The sequence below is a fragment of the Lonchura striata genome, chromosome 3, assembly GCF_050655825.1.
Source record: "Lonchura striata isolate lonStrDom1 chromosome 3, ASM5065582v1, whole genome shotgun sequence".
Taxonomy (NCBI): domain Eukaryota; kingdom Metazoa; phylum Chordata; class Aves; order Passeriformes; family Estrildidae; genus Lonchura; species Lonchura striata.
Window position 1 is genome coordinate 95,380,564 of NC_140705.1, and position 16,493 is coordinate 95,397,056.

The following is a 16,493-nucleotide window of genomic DNA, read 5'->3' on the forward strand; positions in this document are numbered from 1 at the left end:
TGCACGTACAATTTGCAGGAAACAGTGGGGGTTGGAACTACTGTGCTTAATTATTTCATATTGAAACAGACCACACAACTATCTGTGCCAAACAGCTGCAATTAAAGTGATTTAAAATAGAGAGATGCTAGCTCCAAGTGTTGATTTTCAAATGAGTCTTTATACATGCAAAAGTTACAGTCATCGATGAGTTGCAGACCTACAGCTCTACTAAGAAAAAATTACTACTATGTCCAACATGCCTGGCAATTTTAAAAATCAAGCCCACACATACACAAGCAAATAAACCACACAAAATAATCCACCCTAATGTCCCACAAATCTAAATCCAATCAATCAATTTGACATTGGTTACCTGCCCCTCAGAATAGAAGAAAACAGCAAAACACAAGTTTCAGCCTAAATTGCCTATATTCCAGATGAGAACCCCCAACCTTTGGGCTTAGAAATAGAATTTTAACCCAATAGACACCTGGAAATCATCAACCAATACCACCTTTGGCTTTGGGCCGCAGGGCCAGCCAACAGTCTTCCCTTCTCCTGATTTGATAGATACATAGAGTTAGACAAAGGTGCAACTTTACTAGAAAGGATCCAAAAGGATCATACATTAACAACATGTAGCACCATGGGGTCCTGGCCAGACTCTTTACCTGGAACAATACATTTACTTCCTTTGGGCTTTCCCCTCTACTCCAGGAAAATGACAGCTATCCTTCTCAATTCCAAACAAGGTTTAACTCCTAAATTTCAGGGGCAGCCAGTTTGCACTAGAATTTAAGAAGAACAAAACAGAAATTCTGATTTACCTCAAACTTTCCCTGAACTGTACCTTGGTAGGAAGCAATTCAGTCTGCGTGTGGATGTTTATTGATGTGGAAATTAGAAGGTATTTGCATGCAGCACAAATGTGGTCCATCTGCTTTACACACAACACAGATCACACCAAGAAGACTTGGTCTGCTGATGAATCAATGGGCCTTAAAAGTTAATTTATAATGGCTATCTGGGGAAAAGTACTATACTATTGGTATGGATGAGAAAACAGACTATGAATGAAAGCAGCAGAGAAAATTTCCTCAATATTTGCCTGAACATAAGAACTGTCATGAGCAGTCCGACCGTAGCTCTGCAAAGTCAAATTCTGTCTCCAACGTTGGCTCCTAAGAAAAGAATTCTTTCATTTGCAGCCTTTTGTGTAAGAGGTTTCTTGACTCTAAACAGACTGTTGAATTAAACATCCAGTGATAAATGTATTCTGCAAGAATTCATCTGATCTTTCTTTAAACTTACACACACTTCTGGCCCCACAACATTAATTCATGTATTTTATTAGCACCATTTCAGGTACTACATGCAAAATGTCTTAGCTTGCTTGTTCTAAACCTGGAACACACCAACTTCACAGCTGCTTTCCAATGCTCATCAATCTATTTTTTAAAGACCTCTAACACCTGTCAGTGGAGACTGAATAGAGAATCTTCGTTTAGTTTTTCCTACTATGGGAACTGTTCCATATCCCTTGAAATTTTTGTTGTCCTTCCTAACATTTCTTCATTTTCCTGGATAAAATTTGTAGCTCTAATTTTCTCATTTTCATTTTTGTGGATCCATTCTCATCAACACCACCTTCCAGAGAGAAGTTCCAAGCAGGTGTCACTAACAGCTGAAAGAATGTTAAGAATTTTTCTGTTTCCCAGGATTAGAAGAGCACAAATATATATAAAAATCTTTTCAGAACTTAAAATCTTAATGAAATATGCTGCTGCTCACAGATATGATCATGAGCAGGAAAAGTAATTCCAACAAACCACATTTTTTTCCCAAGAAAAAAAAAAATGCCTGTTGTACTCCCCTGTTTTGAGACCTCCTAGCTCTTTTTAGAGACAGGATCTTTTTTCCTATATTAAGGACAAAGCCTATCTTTGTTTTCTTACCAAACAGAGAACCTAAGCCCTGGATGGAAGGATTTTGCCTAAAATGGTCTGCAAACACACAAGTGGTAAATGGGACCTAGAGCAAAGATAAGGCCAGACTCTTCCAAACACTGAATGACCTTAAACATGAGCACCATAGTACAGTTTTCATCCAAATATTAGCCATGGCATGGGCCAGCCCAGTTCAAATTTTACATATTTGATATTTTGCTTCTGAAATGTATGATGGAGTCTGCCTTTAGGTGAAAACAGATCTCTCCTGTGCAGAATGAATCCCTTTTGCTTGTCAATTTGTTTTCACTTTCTGTCAAAGCAAAGGGATTATAGCTGTCTTTAGCACTTCAGGGGAGCACATTTGTTTGGGCAAATTTTTGGTTTTTTCCGTTATGGTTATCTTAATGGGTGGAAGCAAGGGTGTTTTTAGTTTAAAACTAACCAGTACTGATGGCATTACAGAGCTGTATTCATCTTACCTTTGGGTGTGCTCTCAGAGTGATCTGTCCCTGGCCCATTTGGGAGGTTTAGCTGGGAGATTTCTTCCGCATTCAGTCTGACCCAGGCGTTATTGGGGGTTTCCTGAGCTTTTGAGGTAAAGGAATATTCCAGCTCACAAGGAGATTCAAAGTTGCAGTCAAATACTGCAAAAAGAAAATGGACACAAAACACAAAACCAGGTTAATTAAATCCAGTGTCTTCTGTGCTCGAAGGTAGCTACACATACATGTGCATGCACATTCATTTTATACTTCAGTAAGTTAGGGCTTGATTTTTTCCATAATAAGGTAAAAATAAATAGGGAATTCCATAAACAGGCAAAAATGGGTCCCACATGGAGGTTCATTATGAAGGCAGCAGCAAATCAAAAGGAATGCCCAAGAGCCAGTAATTCCCCTTCAGGACAGGTCAAAGAACAGCTCAGGCTAAAGTGGAGAAAGACATCTTCTGAATTGAAAGGAAAATAGCTTAGTCAATGGATGAAATGGGACAGAAAGCAAATCATCTTCCAGATGATGCTTCAATTGATGCTTCAAATGATGATGCTTCAAATTCAACCAGGACCATTAGTGGGCGAAGAGTCCTAACACGATTCACACCTATGTTCCATCTCAGTGAGCACAGGTCTCTACAAAGAGAGTAATCTATCCTGGGCATTTGGAATGTGCTGGAAGCCATAAGGACTGTCCCCCAGGAGGTGACATTCTGACCTCCAGGGTTTGAAACTCTTTCCTGAGACAACAGAAGCAGCAAAAACCTGTCCACTACTGCAGAACTTCAGCCTCCAGCAAAGCCAGCAGTTGCCTCTGATAAAGATTTCTCTTTTTGAGATGTTTCTCTGGAAAAAAACATTACCCATTACAACTGTGATTCACTTCCCAGTGTCCAGTTTACCATCACACCATAGGTCAAGTTGCTTAACACAACATGCAGTGACAACCTGTTAGGATTTTACTTTTAATTGCCAAGATCATTCAATTTTCTGGAACGCCCAGTATACATTTGCTTTTGTTACCACAGTCACCACTCAACACAATATTCAGTAAGAGAAAGACAGTTTTATATCTAACTCAGTGTTTCTAAAGAAGCTAGATCCATTTGAAAAAGCCAAGGGAAAAAATACAGCTGCTCCTTGGACTAGTCTGCACTTTGTCTTGCCATACTATGCAGGTAAAACAAATAGTCTGAACCAACGTTAGTGAAATTAACTGATTTTTTTTAAACTTCAATTACATTCTCTGTTAAACACCTAATTTCTTCTTTGTGGGCACAGATTTATGTAGTTCAGCCTATTCTCCTGGTGATAAAATATTTTCTAATCTGAAGGTTAATACTGTTGCCCTCTTGCTATACTTTTCCCAGATAATTTCCCTTTTTCACAGCAAGCTATAAGGAATAGAGTATTTTTGCCAGTTTATATTTGATTTTCTTAACCAAGTGCTTTATCATTCACTCAGCATTTTAAATACTTCACAACACCAGGGAAAGCATATAACATAAGAAGTCCATTTACACCACAGGCAGAAGTAACAAGGATTACACACATTTCCTTAAATCTGAATGTACAAGTACCTACTCTCTTCAGGCCCCTAAGTTATCAATATAAATTTCATGATACATGAAGCACACTTCAATTTAGGCAGCTGTGGATATATTAATGCAGTTTACTGCTGCAATATCATATACAAACCTCAGACCACTTATTTCTAGTCTCTTAGATGCTCTTTAAAAAAACAAACAAAAAACACCCAAAAACAAACCCACAAAGTAAAAACCAAACATTTTTTTAACTGAAGTGTTAGGAGTCTGTTAAACTTTGCACCTAAGCCCAGATGAAGAAAAGAGCAACCAAACACTGAACTATAGTTTACAGAACATATATTATCTTTACTAGCACAGGGAACACTTCAAGCACTATGTGTTTTAAGGCACCATCAAAAAAAATATGGAGGGGAGAAACACAGCTCATACAAGGATTTTTTTGATGGAACTCACTGGATGACAAATGGGAAAGTCCAGGCCAAGGACCACACATGGCAAAAGCAATCATTTCAAATCAACTATTTCATTCTTTGTGCACTTCTCTTCCTGATCAATCTTGTATTTTCTTCAGCTTTCCAGTAGTTGCTGCTTGCTTGCCCTCCTCTGGGGAGGGGAACAGCTGCTGGGAACAGAAGCCTTTGTGCTCTCTAACCCTCTTGACCCAAGCAGAGGGGCCCTTCATGGATGTCCAAAGGCGTTCTCATTCTCCTCTCCACTCCCCCCGACTGTCTGATTGAGGTGCCACAAGCATTCAATGGCCATCTCTGCTCCCTGCTTTGCTCCCACTTGCCAGAATCCTCATCTCAAAAGAGAGCTATCAATCACTTGTGGAGCCCTTCACACAGCAGGCCTCTGACCTACAACTGGTACAACTTAATTGGGGTAAATGATTAAATACCAGGCACTGCTCATGACCAGCGCTATGACCCCTGCAGACAGCCAAAGCCTCTGCCTGGAGCAGGGAAAGTAAAGGAAGAAAAGGCAAGCAGCAATGCCATTTCCTTCCCTCGCAATGAAAGGCCTGCAGAGAGCAGGCATGATCTTACATGCCTGCTGTGGTCACACTGAATGTCCTTCGCAGCAGGTTGTTCCTTGGAAAAGAGGGATGTGTTTGGCTCACACATCCCACAGTGTCTGTGATTCAGTAGAAACACACTTGCAACTTTTACATGATTCAAGAATTCCTTCGCATCTCCAGAATATCTGGACTTTTTACAAGCTCTTAGTTAAAATATTCCTGTATCAGACACAAATTTCAGGGCTATTATCCTATTCAGTACAAAGAAATCATGACAAAGAAATGCTATCTGAAGCAAGATAAAAATCCATGCAAACAGCATCCAGTCTTCCAAGGCCAACAGTAACTTCCTACCCTCAGGCTTTCCTTCTTCCACAATGTCCTTCACTATCGACAGTGTAATATGCCTCATAAAAAAAGAATTCATTTTTTTTTTGTCACTGAGAAGCTGGTCTTGGTGTGTTGGCTATTACAAGATCACATAAGCCACACTTGCAAATACAAAACCCGCATAATACTTGAATTGCTGCCACAAATCACCTGCCATTTTTTTACAACTCTGCATAAAAAAATAGTGTTTCTCTTTCCTTTTTCACTTTTGTCTTAACATTTAAAGGCTACATCAAGTTTATTGTTTCCTTGCCCAGTTAAGCACAGAAAGCAGTAGCTATGTGCCTTTGGAAACTGGATAAAGCCTAGTCTGCCTTTTTTTAACTGAAAAACTAAACACTGCAGGAAAGGGAATTAAAATTAACAAAACTTCCAGTTGTTCTTTTTTTAAACCCACTATCAATATTAATTGACCAGGTACAGAGATTTTGGACTTTAATATTGTGCCTAATCAGTAAAGTGGGGTGATTTTTTGTGACTTCTGTTGATTTTCTAAGAGAGATGTCGCAGAAATTTAAACCAAGTACAGGCATTTATGTCAGAGCTATATTGACACTATAGATCCTAAATGCTCTACAGGAGTTTAAGATCCATATAGAAAAAAAAACATAGCAAAGTCTCTTCTTAAATAATAAATTTAAAACCCCAAAACAGAACAAACAACTCTTTGTCCAGCAATCTCTTTTATCTGCAGCTGCTGGGCATGAGAGGCAGAACAGATAATTTATTAGAAGTCTACTTCATCATCATTACACCTTTAAAGAAGAAACAAAAGTGATGCTCATGATCAAAATGAGATTAAAACCTGTTTAAGAAAGGCTGTAGATATAAATCAGTTCAGCTTTTGGTATGTAAAAAGATACAGAATATTAATCGCAGACTGAAAAGCCAATTAAGCTACTATTCAATTAAAAAGACACTGGAATCTCTGTATGTCTGATTATGTTAGAGTCTTGTGAGTGTTTCAATTTATTTATTTTTTTATCAACATACCTAACAACAATAATTTATGCACAGATAACTAAAATATTTGGCAACCATATCTGTTTCAATTAAACTGATTAGAGCTTTCTAATAAACAAATGCCTTAAAATAGTACTATAAATAATACACCAAAGCACAGTAATCAGTGGGAAATATTCTTTTACATTGCAGCAGTCAGATTATGGATCTTTCACTTTTGGGCCATCTTGGATCATTTGTGTAACCACATATCACAGCACTATACTTTATTTGGAACAAAAGCAACCTAATACTGAGAGATAGATAAAACTCCTGCTCTTGGTTAGAAACTACTCCGATTGTCCTTTCCTCAGCTGCCCAACAAAAGATTTAAACTTGGTCTAAACCACCTCTCCTTTCAACCACAGAAATCTTACCAGCAGGTAGTTTCCTCTTAAACCTCTCCTTCTTAGTTCTACGCCTGTGTGATTTTAAAAGGTCCTTTTCCCTCCTGGGCTGCTGACTCTTACAAATCAATCCTCAATTACTCTCAGCTGGGCATACATCTGAAAGGGTGTGGTTACTTTCTCACCACTCTGCCACAGCCAAGGGGGCAGAGAGATGTTATCTGTTAGCAGGACCAGCTCAGTGAGCTACATCCTCGCTGGCACCTCATCAGCCTGCACATGACTAATTTCTGCTACATCTACAGCCAAATGCACAATGGAAAGGTCACTCACACCGATCAAGTCAGGACCACAGTCTCCCTCAAGAACTCTTTCAGCAGCAACAATCGCAGCAGCAGTGTAGAAACAGATAAAATATTCTTGCACGGGATGTCTTTTTTCAATACAAATATTGACAGATATTCCTTGTGGAGGAGACATAATTTAAATTGTGTAGTAGAGATCTGCTCTGCTGAGTGAGCTTTGAGACCTCCATCAATACCCACTAACCTCTATTTTACTCATGTTATAAGGCCTATAAGCTTTTAATTTATGACAGGGAAATGACAAATTGATTTTCCAGTTATTAATCCTAGTGACAGAGCCAGTTCCTAAAGCCTTCCCATTCCCTCTGAGTACAAAAGGGCACAGGGCATTCAATCTAAGGGTTTCAATTGCCTCATCAGGCCTTTCTGAATTTCTATTCTCCAAAACAGGGTGCACCTGTGGGGTACCACAAAGAAGCCTGCAGCGATAAGTATTTCTCCCTGAAAATAGAACATAAATAGGAGACACTGTGCTCTCTGGCTGTCAGCTCACCTCCCTGATGAACATCCAAGAGGACCCAAATACAGGCCAGGTCCCTGGAAGTGAGAATTTCTTACTGGCACAAAGAAGAGATGAACCTCCTTGTAAATGAATCCCTGGTGCTGTATTTTAGCTTTGCAACTGGAGGCACAGCAGCAATTTAAAGTAAGGGACTCTACCACAGGATGGAAAGGGCACAGCAGAAGAGCCCAAAGGAAAAGGGAAAAGGTGTTGGCAGTCATACAAATTCAGGAGCAAAAACAATTGCAGGGCTTAACTGCCTTGCTCCTGCTGAGCAAGCAAGTCAGAAGAGAAAATTTCACCTATTTCCTTCCATTGTCTAGCCCTGAGAAAGGGCAAACTGCACATTTTAAGGGATGCTTATGTCACATGTGCCCTGCCAGGCACCCTGGGTCTTACTACCCTTGGCAAATGCCTGTGCCAACAGTCCGTGCCTGCTCCTTGGGCTGCTGCTCCCGGAGCTGACAAACGTGAGAGCAGCAGCATGGCCTGGCAGGGGACATGGGGACCTGTGGAGGCACTCGAGGAGCCCCACATTCAGCACAGCTTTGGGGTCCATCCCATCTGATGAACCTCAGTCACCTGCAAGTCCAGCAGTGAGATCAGCTGGGCACCACGCCAGCTCCTCTCCCTGCCCTAAGACACAGCCCATGCTCACCAGGGACCTCCTTTTAATTTCCAGCTACTTAGCACAAGTTAGCTTATCGCTCTCTGCGTCCTTCCTCCACACCAGCAGGTGTCTGAGCACGATGCCCTGACCTTGAAATTACTGACAGGGCTGCTGCTGCACCCTCACAGGGCTTCAAGGGCTCCTCAGAGCTGGCTGCCTGCAAGGAAGGGTTCAGTGGGGCCAGTTTCTCCCCAGCACCCCGGAGTGGAGGCTGTTGGTCAAAGCTGGTAGCGCCAGCACTGCTCGTCCCTTCGATGCCCACCGTGAAAGAAAACCACTCAGGTTTCCTTTGGAAGGGGCTTTAAGCTTAGACTGCATTCTGCAGAAAACGTTTTAGGGGAGCAACACCCCAGAAACATCCTGGGAAGGATGCTTGGGCCTGGATGCCCAGCATAGAACAAGCTGCCTGCCTCCCTGTGGAGCCCAGAGCTCCTCTCATGGCAGATGCACTTAAATGAATCCTCTGGGGAGTGAGACACAATGGATGGGCCACTGCTTAGAGAAAACAGCAATAATGCAACTATTCATTTATTTGTTAAGAGAATCGTAAAAATGACAGCATCTACTTTATATCCACCCAGCCCCTCAGCATGCACCAGGAACTGAATCACCAAAATCTCTGACAGCTGCTTTGTTCAGTGAAAATCAAACTACAAAGAAAGGGCCAGGACTCCTTCATCAATCAATTATAAGCACAGTCTTTCAAGACAGCTACAGAGAGAGGTGTGAGGAAGGGGTGTTGGGAGAACAACAAGCAACAGCTCTCAGTTTTCATTCCTCCTGCTCCAAGAAGTGTCAGAGCTCATTCTCCACTCAAGAAATATTTGTCCACCAAGTCTCCCATGCATGTAGCAAAAAACAATACATGAAAGTGCATTTCTAATGCCAGTTCTGGCCAAAAAAAATGAAGTACTGACTAACAGCAGTTGTTAGAAAACATGCTCCAGTTGGCACAAAACAGTAGTTGGATGAAGTGTCCTATTTTGTCAATTCATACAAGGAACCTCTTGCATGAATTTCAGAAGATCTCTAGAGAAAATAAGTACTTGAGAGATGGGGAGAAAAGACATTTGTTGTCTTACTGTGTTATTTTATTATTGAAAAATGTTGAGCTGTCACAGACATATAATCTGTTGATGAAAGATGATGTAAGGAAAAGAAAGTTAAAATTTCTCCCTAATAAGATTTTTTCTTCCTTCTTGCTTGACACAGCCTTTAGTTTAGGTAGGCAGATGCTGTGTTTCCTGACTTTCCTCCTTTTGGATTTCAGCACCACTGCACATAGCCAGAATACCATCTAATTGTTAAACAAGAATTCCTGCAAACATATACAGGGTCACAGCATCTGCTATTTTATATGGAGCAATTCTAGTAATGTGGTGTGAGTAACTTCTGTTAATTGAAGCCTTGCCCTATTCCATTCATAATGCTATTTCCAAACCACATTAAAATACTTGTAAGATTGCAAGAAGGATGTGTTTGAATTAAGATGACACATCACTTTACCAGTATCTTTACTAAGAAAGCATTGATTCAGTTTTCCTCTGGGATGAAGCAGCATTCTCCTTGCTCTCCTCCTGACTTTATCTCACCTCTGAACAGGATCTTGCTGTAACAATCAGTTTGTATCCATACATCTCGCTATGCCACGCTGAGCCAAGAATCACAACAGCTTTATCATTCTGAAGATGTCAGTAGTAGTCTGATTTGTTGTAGAATTATGAAACAAGTAGTCATGGGATGATAACTGCAACATGAATTCATCTGCCTGGTGCCCTCTTTCTCTCCATCTTCCCTTTCATTTGATGTTCAGACTCACTGAGTTTTGCGGCAGCAGTGTATACCTGGTACCCAACTGACATGAATGAAATGGTGCATATGACCTACCAGGAAAAAAAGTTAATCATCTGACACCTTGCTGAGCAACTGCCATGCCACTGAGCATCAAATACATAGTAAAAATGACCCCAAATTATCCCACAGTAAAATTAGTCCAATGCATTTTTAGGTTTTTTTTGGTCAGCAAACCAAATACAGGAAATTAGGAACACATCACAGACAGCATTCCATTAGAAAGTGTTAAAAAAAACCCCAACAACCCTGCTAAATTAGTTTTCTGAAGACATAGAGCTGAGTGAAATTATTAATAAGTTGTTAATAGAGGCCATCCTGTGGATTAGGCTTTTAGTACCTATTAAATCAAAGCTGTGAATAATTATGCATTCTTGCAGGTGTGTGTTCCTCCTCACAGCTGAACTTACCTTCCCTAGATGTTTTTAAGCACAATAGTGACTAGGCAGCCAAATTTGCTCTCACTCTGAGTTTTAGTCCCAGTTGACTTTGCCGTCCAAACCCCACTATTTCCTAAACTTTAAGGGGGGCAGGGCAAAAAATATATCTGTAAACTAAATAACCTGAGAGAGGTACTTTAGTACTTTGCCCAGTGTTGGTTTAGAGCAGCCAAGGAGTTCAGCTGCTACTGGACAATGTGGCAAAAAGACACAAAGCCAGCCCAGTAATATAAGAACAGTTAAAAAGAAAAAGTCAACTCCAGCAATCCAGCATGGCAACCTTAGGCCTGTTATTCACATGAAACATGTTTTTCTTTCAAAGGGTTGAATTGCATTTGATTTTTTCTGCAACCAAAAGCACTTTCCACAGTTTCCACCAAACCTTGCCAGGATCATGCTCCAGGTGCAGGGTTGTTGTCTGGCCCAGGGACTTGGAGAGGATGGGGCAGAGAGGGATGTGTTAACTGCATGAAGGTCTGGAGGGGCAGCTGTCATCTGGAACCTCTATTACACAAGCTTATAAGATTTTATGTAGGGGACAATTGATTTCTTATAGAATACCTGTACAGAAGAGAAAATTAACATTCAACCAGCCAGGACAAGAAATGAAATATATGGCTGGGTGCAGTTAATCATGTAAGCCTCAGGACAGAGATCCATCAGATCTGCAAATGGGAGATTAATACGCTACCATAAGTCCACATATGCAGAATGCATTAAAATTTGTTCTAGCCACAGGAAACAGTCTGAGTGTACCTCATGAGAACAAAAAGTTATAAAAAGTTTGGAGATTTAAAGTCTCTTCCTGCCTCACAGGTTGAATTCCCAGATAATTTTGACTTCACATGCGATTTTCTGAAAGGCAGGTGGATTTTGCATCTCTGAAATGCCTGATGATTAATCAATGCTTGGATTGAGACAAATCTAAAAAAATCTCTAGACAAAGCAGTAAAAAAGTCTTGTGAATGCACCTCTGAAGTATCTTTTTGTGCCAGAGATTATCTTTGGGATTTCTGCCTATGGTTTCAAAGATACCATCAGGCACTGTTCCTACCTGAACTACCAGAGGGAATCTGTCAGAGTCTTTAATTCTGAGCAAAAGAGAAGAGAACTTAGTTAGACAGAGGAAGAAGGACACCACGTATCAATTTATTCACTCTTTCAATCAGAGATTTCTCCAACAGCAGAACACAGAGGAAGTGTAATTAAGACAACTAATATTGCCCCACCCCAGCAATGTCAGCCAGTTAATTAGATGGGTCCCATCAGATGATCAGGCAAACAAAGCTTTGATAGAAGTTATTGGGCACTCTGTAATCAGTCACACTGGGAGCAGTAAGGAAAGCTGACAGAAAAAGAAATCACTCTAGTAATAAAAGGCTGCTGGGTTTTACTTCTGTTTATGATTTATGGTGTGATTTTCGATTAACCACTAATCAGAAGGCTGGGTCCTGGGACAGGAGTACTCACCTAGAGCTTGGATGGTCCAACTTTGTCTTCTTCCTCACCCTGCTGAGTCCCTGCATGATCTTCACAAAGCCATGTAGACCCAGGGTCAGTAATCAGCTGCTGAAAGGAACTGTCCACCCCATCATGGACAGAGCAGCTCTGAACAGAAATGCAGCTCCCTGGGAAGTCTACTAATTAACATGCCAGTGGCTATAAGCTGAAGGTATGCAGAGGCATAGAAGTTTTAAGAAGTGTCATCTTAGTCTTGGGCTATGACTATGGGCTCTGCTGCACATACACACACCAGTCCTCTGTGGGCTGCAAAGCTCAAGTGGCAGGAAGTGTCTGCACAGTGATGTTCCACCTGAAATGTGTGCCTTCCAGGGCTACTACCCTTTAATGAAATTTAATTCAATTAAAATAAAGGCTAATACCCTTTAATTTAAATTTTTGTAAATGTTAAATTGCAAAGCTAGAAAGAGAAAATTATTCCTGCCTCTCTTCAAGATTCTCCAGAAATTTCAAGGTGCATGTCCTAAATTACACCTGAGGGAGAAAACATTTTAGACTTGTCCTGAGTGAATACTGTATTTTGTGTAATACTTCATCAAATTCCTGCCTTTCCTTGCAAAACAGATGGGTGGAATATGGTAGGATTTGGTCTCGTACAATCAGCTAAAATCATCATAAATCATTTCTGCTGAGATGGAGTACATTTATCTCCATGTGATGCTGTCAGATGGAATCAGAGCTCTTAGCTTTTAAGAACAAAGCCTTCCCTTAGAATAGTATTACTGAGAAACTGAAAGAGTTTAGGAAGAAGTAATAAAGGATAAATTAAAAATCATTCTTGCAACTTCTGAGAAACCAAGTAAGGGAAAAAAAGATTGTACTACTGTTGCTTCCAAAATGAAATTGGTGTGTCCTCATCACTCAAGCAGATACAACAGCTAGGAGCAGATATTGTATGCCACTGGAAAGAATATATATTGCACACATAAAAGGCTGCAACATAAATTTGAAGAAATATGGGGCTCCTTCATATAGGTAGGTCAAACTTTTCCCTCAAGCAGATAATTACAGGCTTGGGGTGAGTAAATCTTATTAGCCTCTCAGCACCTTATCTCCCTGCATAGAGACTGGTAGTAGATATATAGTAGATATATTCTACTGCAGTCACTTTCTGGATTGCACGTTAGATTTTGCCTCATGCAGTCCAGTCCTAACTGTGGCCATCGTACTTCACAGTGGGATGGCCATGGATAGGTCATACCAGAGAACAGATGAAAACATGCTCAGATTTTGGAAGGGATGGGTGTTGGAAAAGGAGATGAGAAGCAAAACGTTCAGTACACAGCTCCTCTCTTTGTAATATTGGAGAATTTCAATATACCACTCAAATATTATAGTCTGGGCCCTTGTTTTGGAGGGAGCAGGGCAGGCTGGGGCAGCCCAGGTCACCAGGCACCTCCATAAAGCTGGCAATGACCTCAGGCTGGGCTGGAATGGGACTCCTGAGCCTTTGGGCAAGGTTGAGGGGGGAAGTCCCAGGGGCAGCTGGTAAGGGGCACTGAGGCTTACTAGTGCCCTCAGGGGCTGCCAGTAGGGATGTTTTAGCACAAAACATTTGACTTGTGTCTCTTTACTCCAGCATTACACCAAAACCTAAGGCAGGGAGTTGCAGCCTCTTGAGGATAACATATTCATGCTACTCACTGTGTCGTCCTCTGTGGGAGAAGAAAGGGGATGTATCTCTCATGACCCAGGTCAAGTTCCAAGCAGAGTAGCTGGGAGGAAGATGAGGGCTTCTTGCTGTGTGATCCAAAGGGCTCGGACCTTTCATTAAAAAAAAAAAAAAAGAAGCCAAGAAAGAAAAGCCCATTAGGTATCATGTCACAGTTTGCATGCTACACGTCACATGCAAAGAACTTAAGCAGCTTTTTATTGACCATATGCAATAAGCACCAATTTTCAACTACTTCTTGGTTGGTTCTTCCTGCCTGATGTGTGCATGCAGAGGGACACAGGACAGTCATTGTTTTACAGAGCAAAATCATCTCGAAAATTTGTCAAGTTTCATCTCACACTGATTCTAAGCTCTCTTTGACCTTTCAGTCCCCCAATTTGTTTTTGTTTTTTTTTTTTTCTTAAATTCTGCTAGCATAAGGAGATCTTGTGCATGGAACATGCAAACATGTACCCAACTTGTCTTCAACAACCCAATGCATCTCAAAGATTTTATTTTGTGATCCAAATACTACAGGCAAGTTCTGTACAAACCTGCACTGACTATGCAAGTCCATGATAACATTAGAGGTATAAAGAGAAACAGTGTCTGAAATAACACACAAGATCAATGAGCCAAGTGGAATTCTGCAAGCTTTGAAAGTACAAATTTTCCCTATGAATGTTTAAGTTGGGTTTTCTGAAGATATCAGGTCATTGATGTCATTTTTTGAGATCCTCAGAAGAAAGGTAGGATTTAAATGTGTAGGAATACAAGGAGGAAAAACTTGTGTTTGGAAGATTTGCTTGATGGAAAAAAAACCCCCAAACCTACGGATTTCTGATTTCTCTACAGAAGCCATAAAATAGGGCATATTTAAGAGAATAACAGTAAACAAAGTAAATGGCTGAAGTCTTGGGGAAAACACTACTTTGATTTAGTAAAAAATTTTACTTCCCACTTCCACCAAAGAAAAACTGGAAAAGTTCAGAGGGACTTGTCAGAAGCTTAAATTCCAGGTGTTAGTTGTGCCCTATCTTGTTCTCAGTGCAGTCTCATTTTTAGCACACTCTTGTAACCGAGTAACTATAGCACAACCAAGAGAAAAATAACCACTCTTATGTAAGAGCTGTAACTCTTACTCCTTGCTTAGAGCAATAATCTGCAAGATAAAAATGAACTTCACACTTTAAGACATTCCTGAGTGGCAGAAAATTAATATCCCTAATGGCTCAATTAAACCCGGTCTCTATGCTAAGTTAAAGTACCATAACTAAACACCCCCTATTGTTGTCTAGAATGTGGCTACACAGAAGATTGGCCCAGAGATTTGTGAAGGGAGGCAGTAAACCTGTCCTGCCTGCAGCTGTCATTGGTGAAGTGATAGGTAACATGGAATAATCTTTATATTGGCTTTTCCTCCCTAGCATCAAGGCACATCTTCCAGTAGTCCCTGGTAAAGCTGGCTGTGGAAAATAATGTCAGGTTTTATTACAGCAGTTATAATAGCTGCTAAAAGCAGATTTTTCCCCCTACAAATGTGCTTCGCTTTGATGCTACTATAAAGTAATAAAGAAGCATATTAATAAAAAACGAGCCCCTGAAATAAGCTGGTTTTCAAAGCCATGTGTGTTTTGCCTCATGTGAGATGTCTGACCAATATCAATATCCCTGTTATATAACATCTCTACCCAGTGACTCTCCAAAAGAGGGAATAATTTAATATCCTGATCCCAGATCAGAGAGCTCCCCCAGACAAGAACTCTGGGGCTCCTTTACCCCAAACAGACCCAACTGCATGCAGACATCACTCATTAGGGCTACCAGAGAGCCAAGACCTTGTGCTGTAAATCTTTAAAAACTTCACAAAAACCTTTAAAATTGACCTGCTTCCCACCTCTTGCTCTCATGGCAAAATAATCTGAGAGAAAGTCACTGAGGTGCATTTCTCTCCCTTATGCTTCAGTCACAGAATTTAAAATTAAATCTCTTCAACTACCCTGACCACCCGTGCCTGGGAATCACTACCACAGGATCAGCACCACAGCAATCAGCTGCAGTACTCCAAAGTCCCTGGCACTCCTCACATTCCAAAAAATACCTTTCCATATTGCATTCTTCAGAAATCCTGCCTATCTTCATCCTCTGCTAAGTGGAAATGTTCCCTCTGGAACCAATAAATGTAGTGAATTGAGATTAAAAAATAAGACTGAACATCTCAGCAGGGAAGACAAGGCAGTCTAGGCACCTGAACCTCCCCTCAGCAGCAAGAGGTCAATAAGAGATAATACAAAAAATTGAAAGTTTTTCCTCTATTTTTAAAGGATGGAATGGATTCAGTCCAATTCATTTTAACCTTAGAACTATTTTATCCCATATTCTTTGGGGTTAATTTTGGAACTTCATCTCAAATTATTTGTTTGGGCTATTGGTCTGAACTTGAAGACAAGAAGATTGTATCAGAAGTTATGAATCTTTCCCAATTAAGTTATCTTCAGTGAAAGATGCTGGGTAAAAGGTTTTTGTATAGCCAAGAGGCCACTCTTCACAGTGAGGAATGATTTGATTTAAGCATCAGCTTTAGGCTAGAAAAAGGAGAGACCTTTCCTCTTCCACCTTCAGGGCGTTTTACATTGAGAAAGATAATAACAGGAGACCATTTCAGCTAAATAAATGCTTCTTGTGCAGCAAGGGCAATGCAAATATAGACCACACTCTAGCCCTTTTACAAAATAAAGGGGTTTTTCTCTCTCCAGAAT

At 40.5% G+C, this 16,493-nt stretch overlaps 1 protein-coding gene across 2 annotated transcripts in view; it reads right to left on the reverse strand.

Moving 5' to 3' along the window:
* Window positions 1-16,493, reverse strand: part of ALK (ALK receptor tyrosine kinase) — a 306,482-nt gene that overhangs the window by 210,811 nt on the left and 79,178 nt on the right. For both annotated transcript variants that reach the window (XM_085575795.1, XM_085575794.1), the window contains exons 2-3: window positions 13,725-13,844; window positions 2,411-2,575 (exon numbers count right to left, since the gene is read on the reverse strand). In XM_085575795.1, the coding sequence (XP_085431921.1) occupies window positions 2,411-2,575; window positions 13,725-13,844 (285 nt within the window). The remainder of the gene's footprint in view (window positions 1-2,410; window positions 2,576-13,724; window positions 13,845-16,493) is intronic.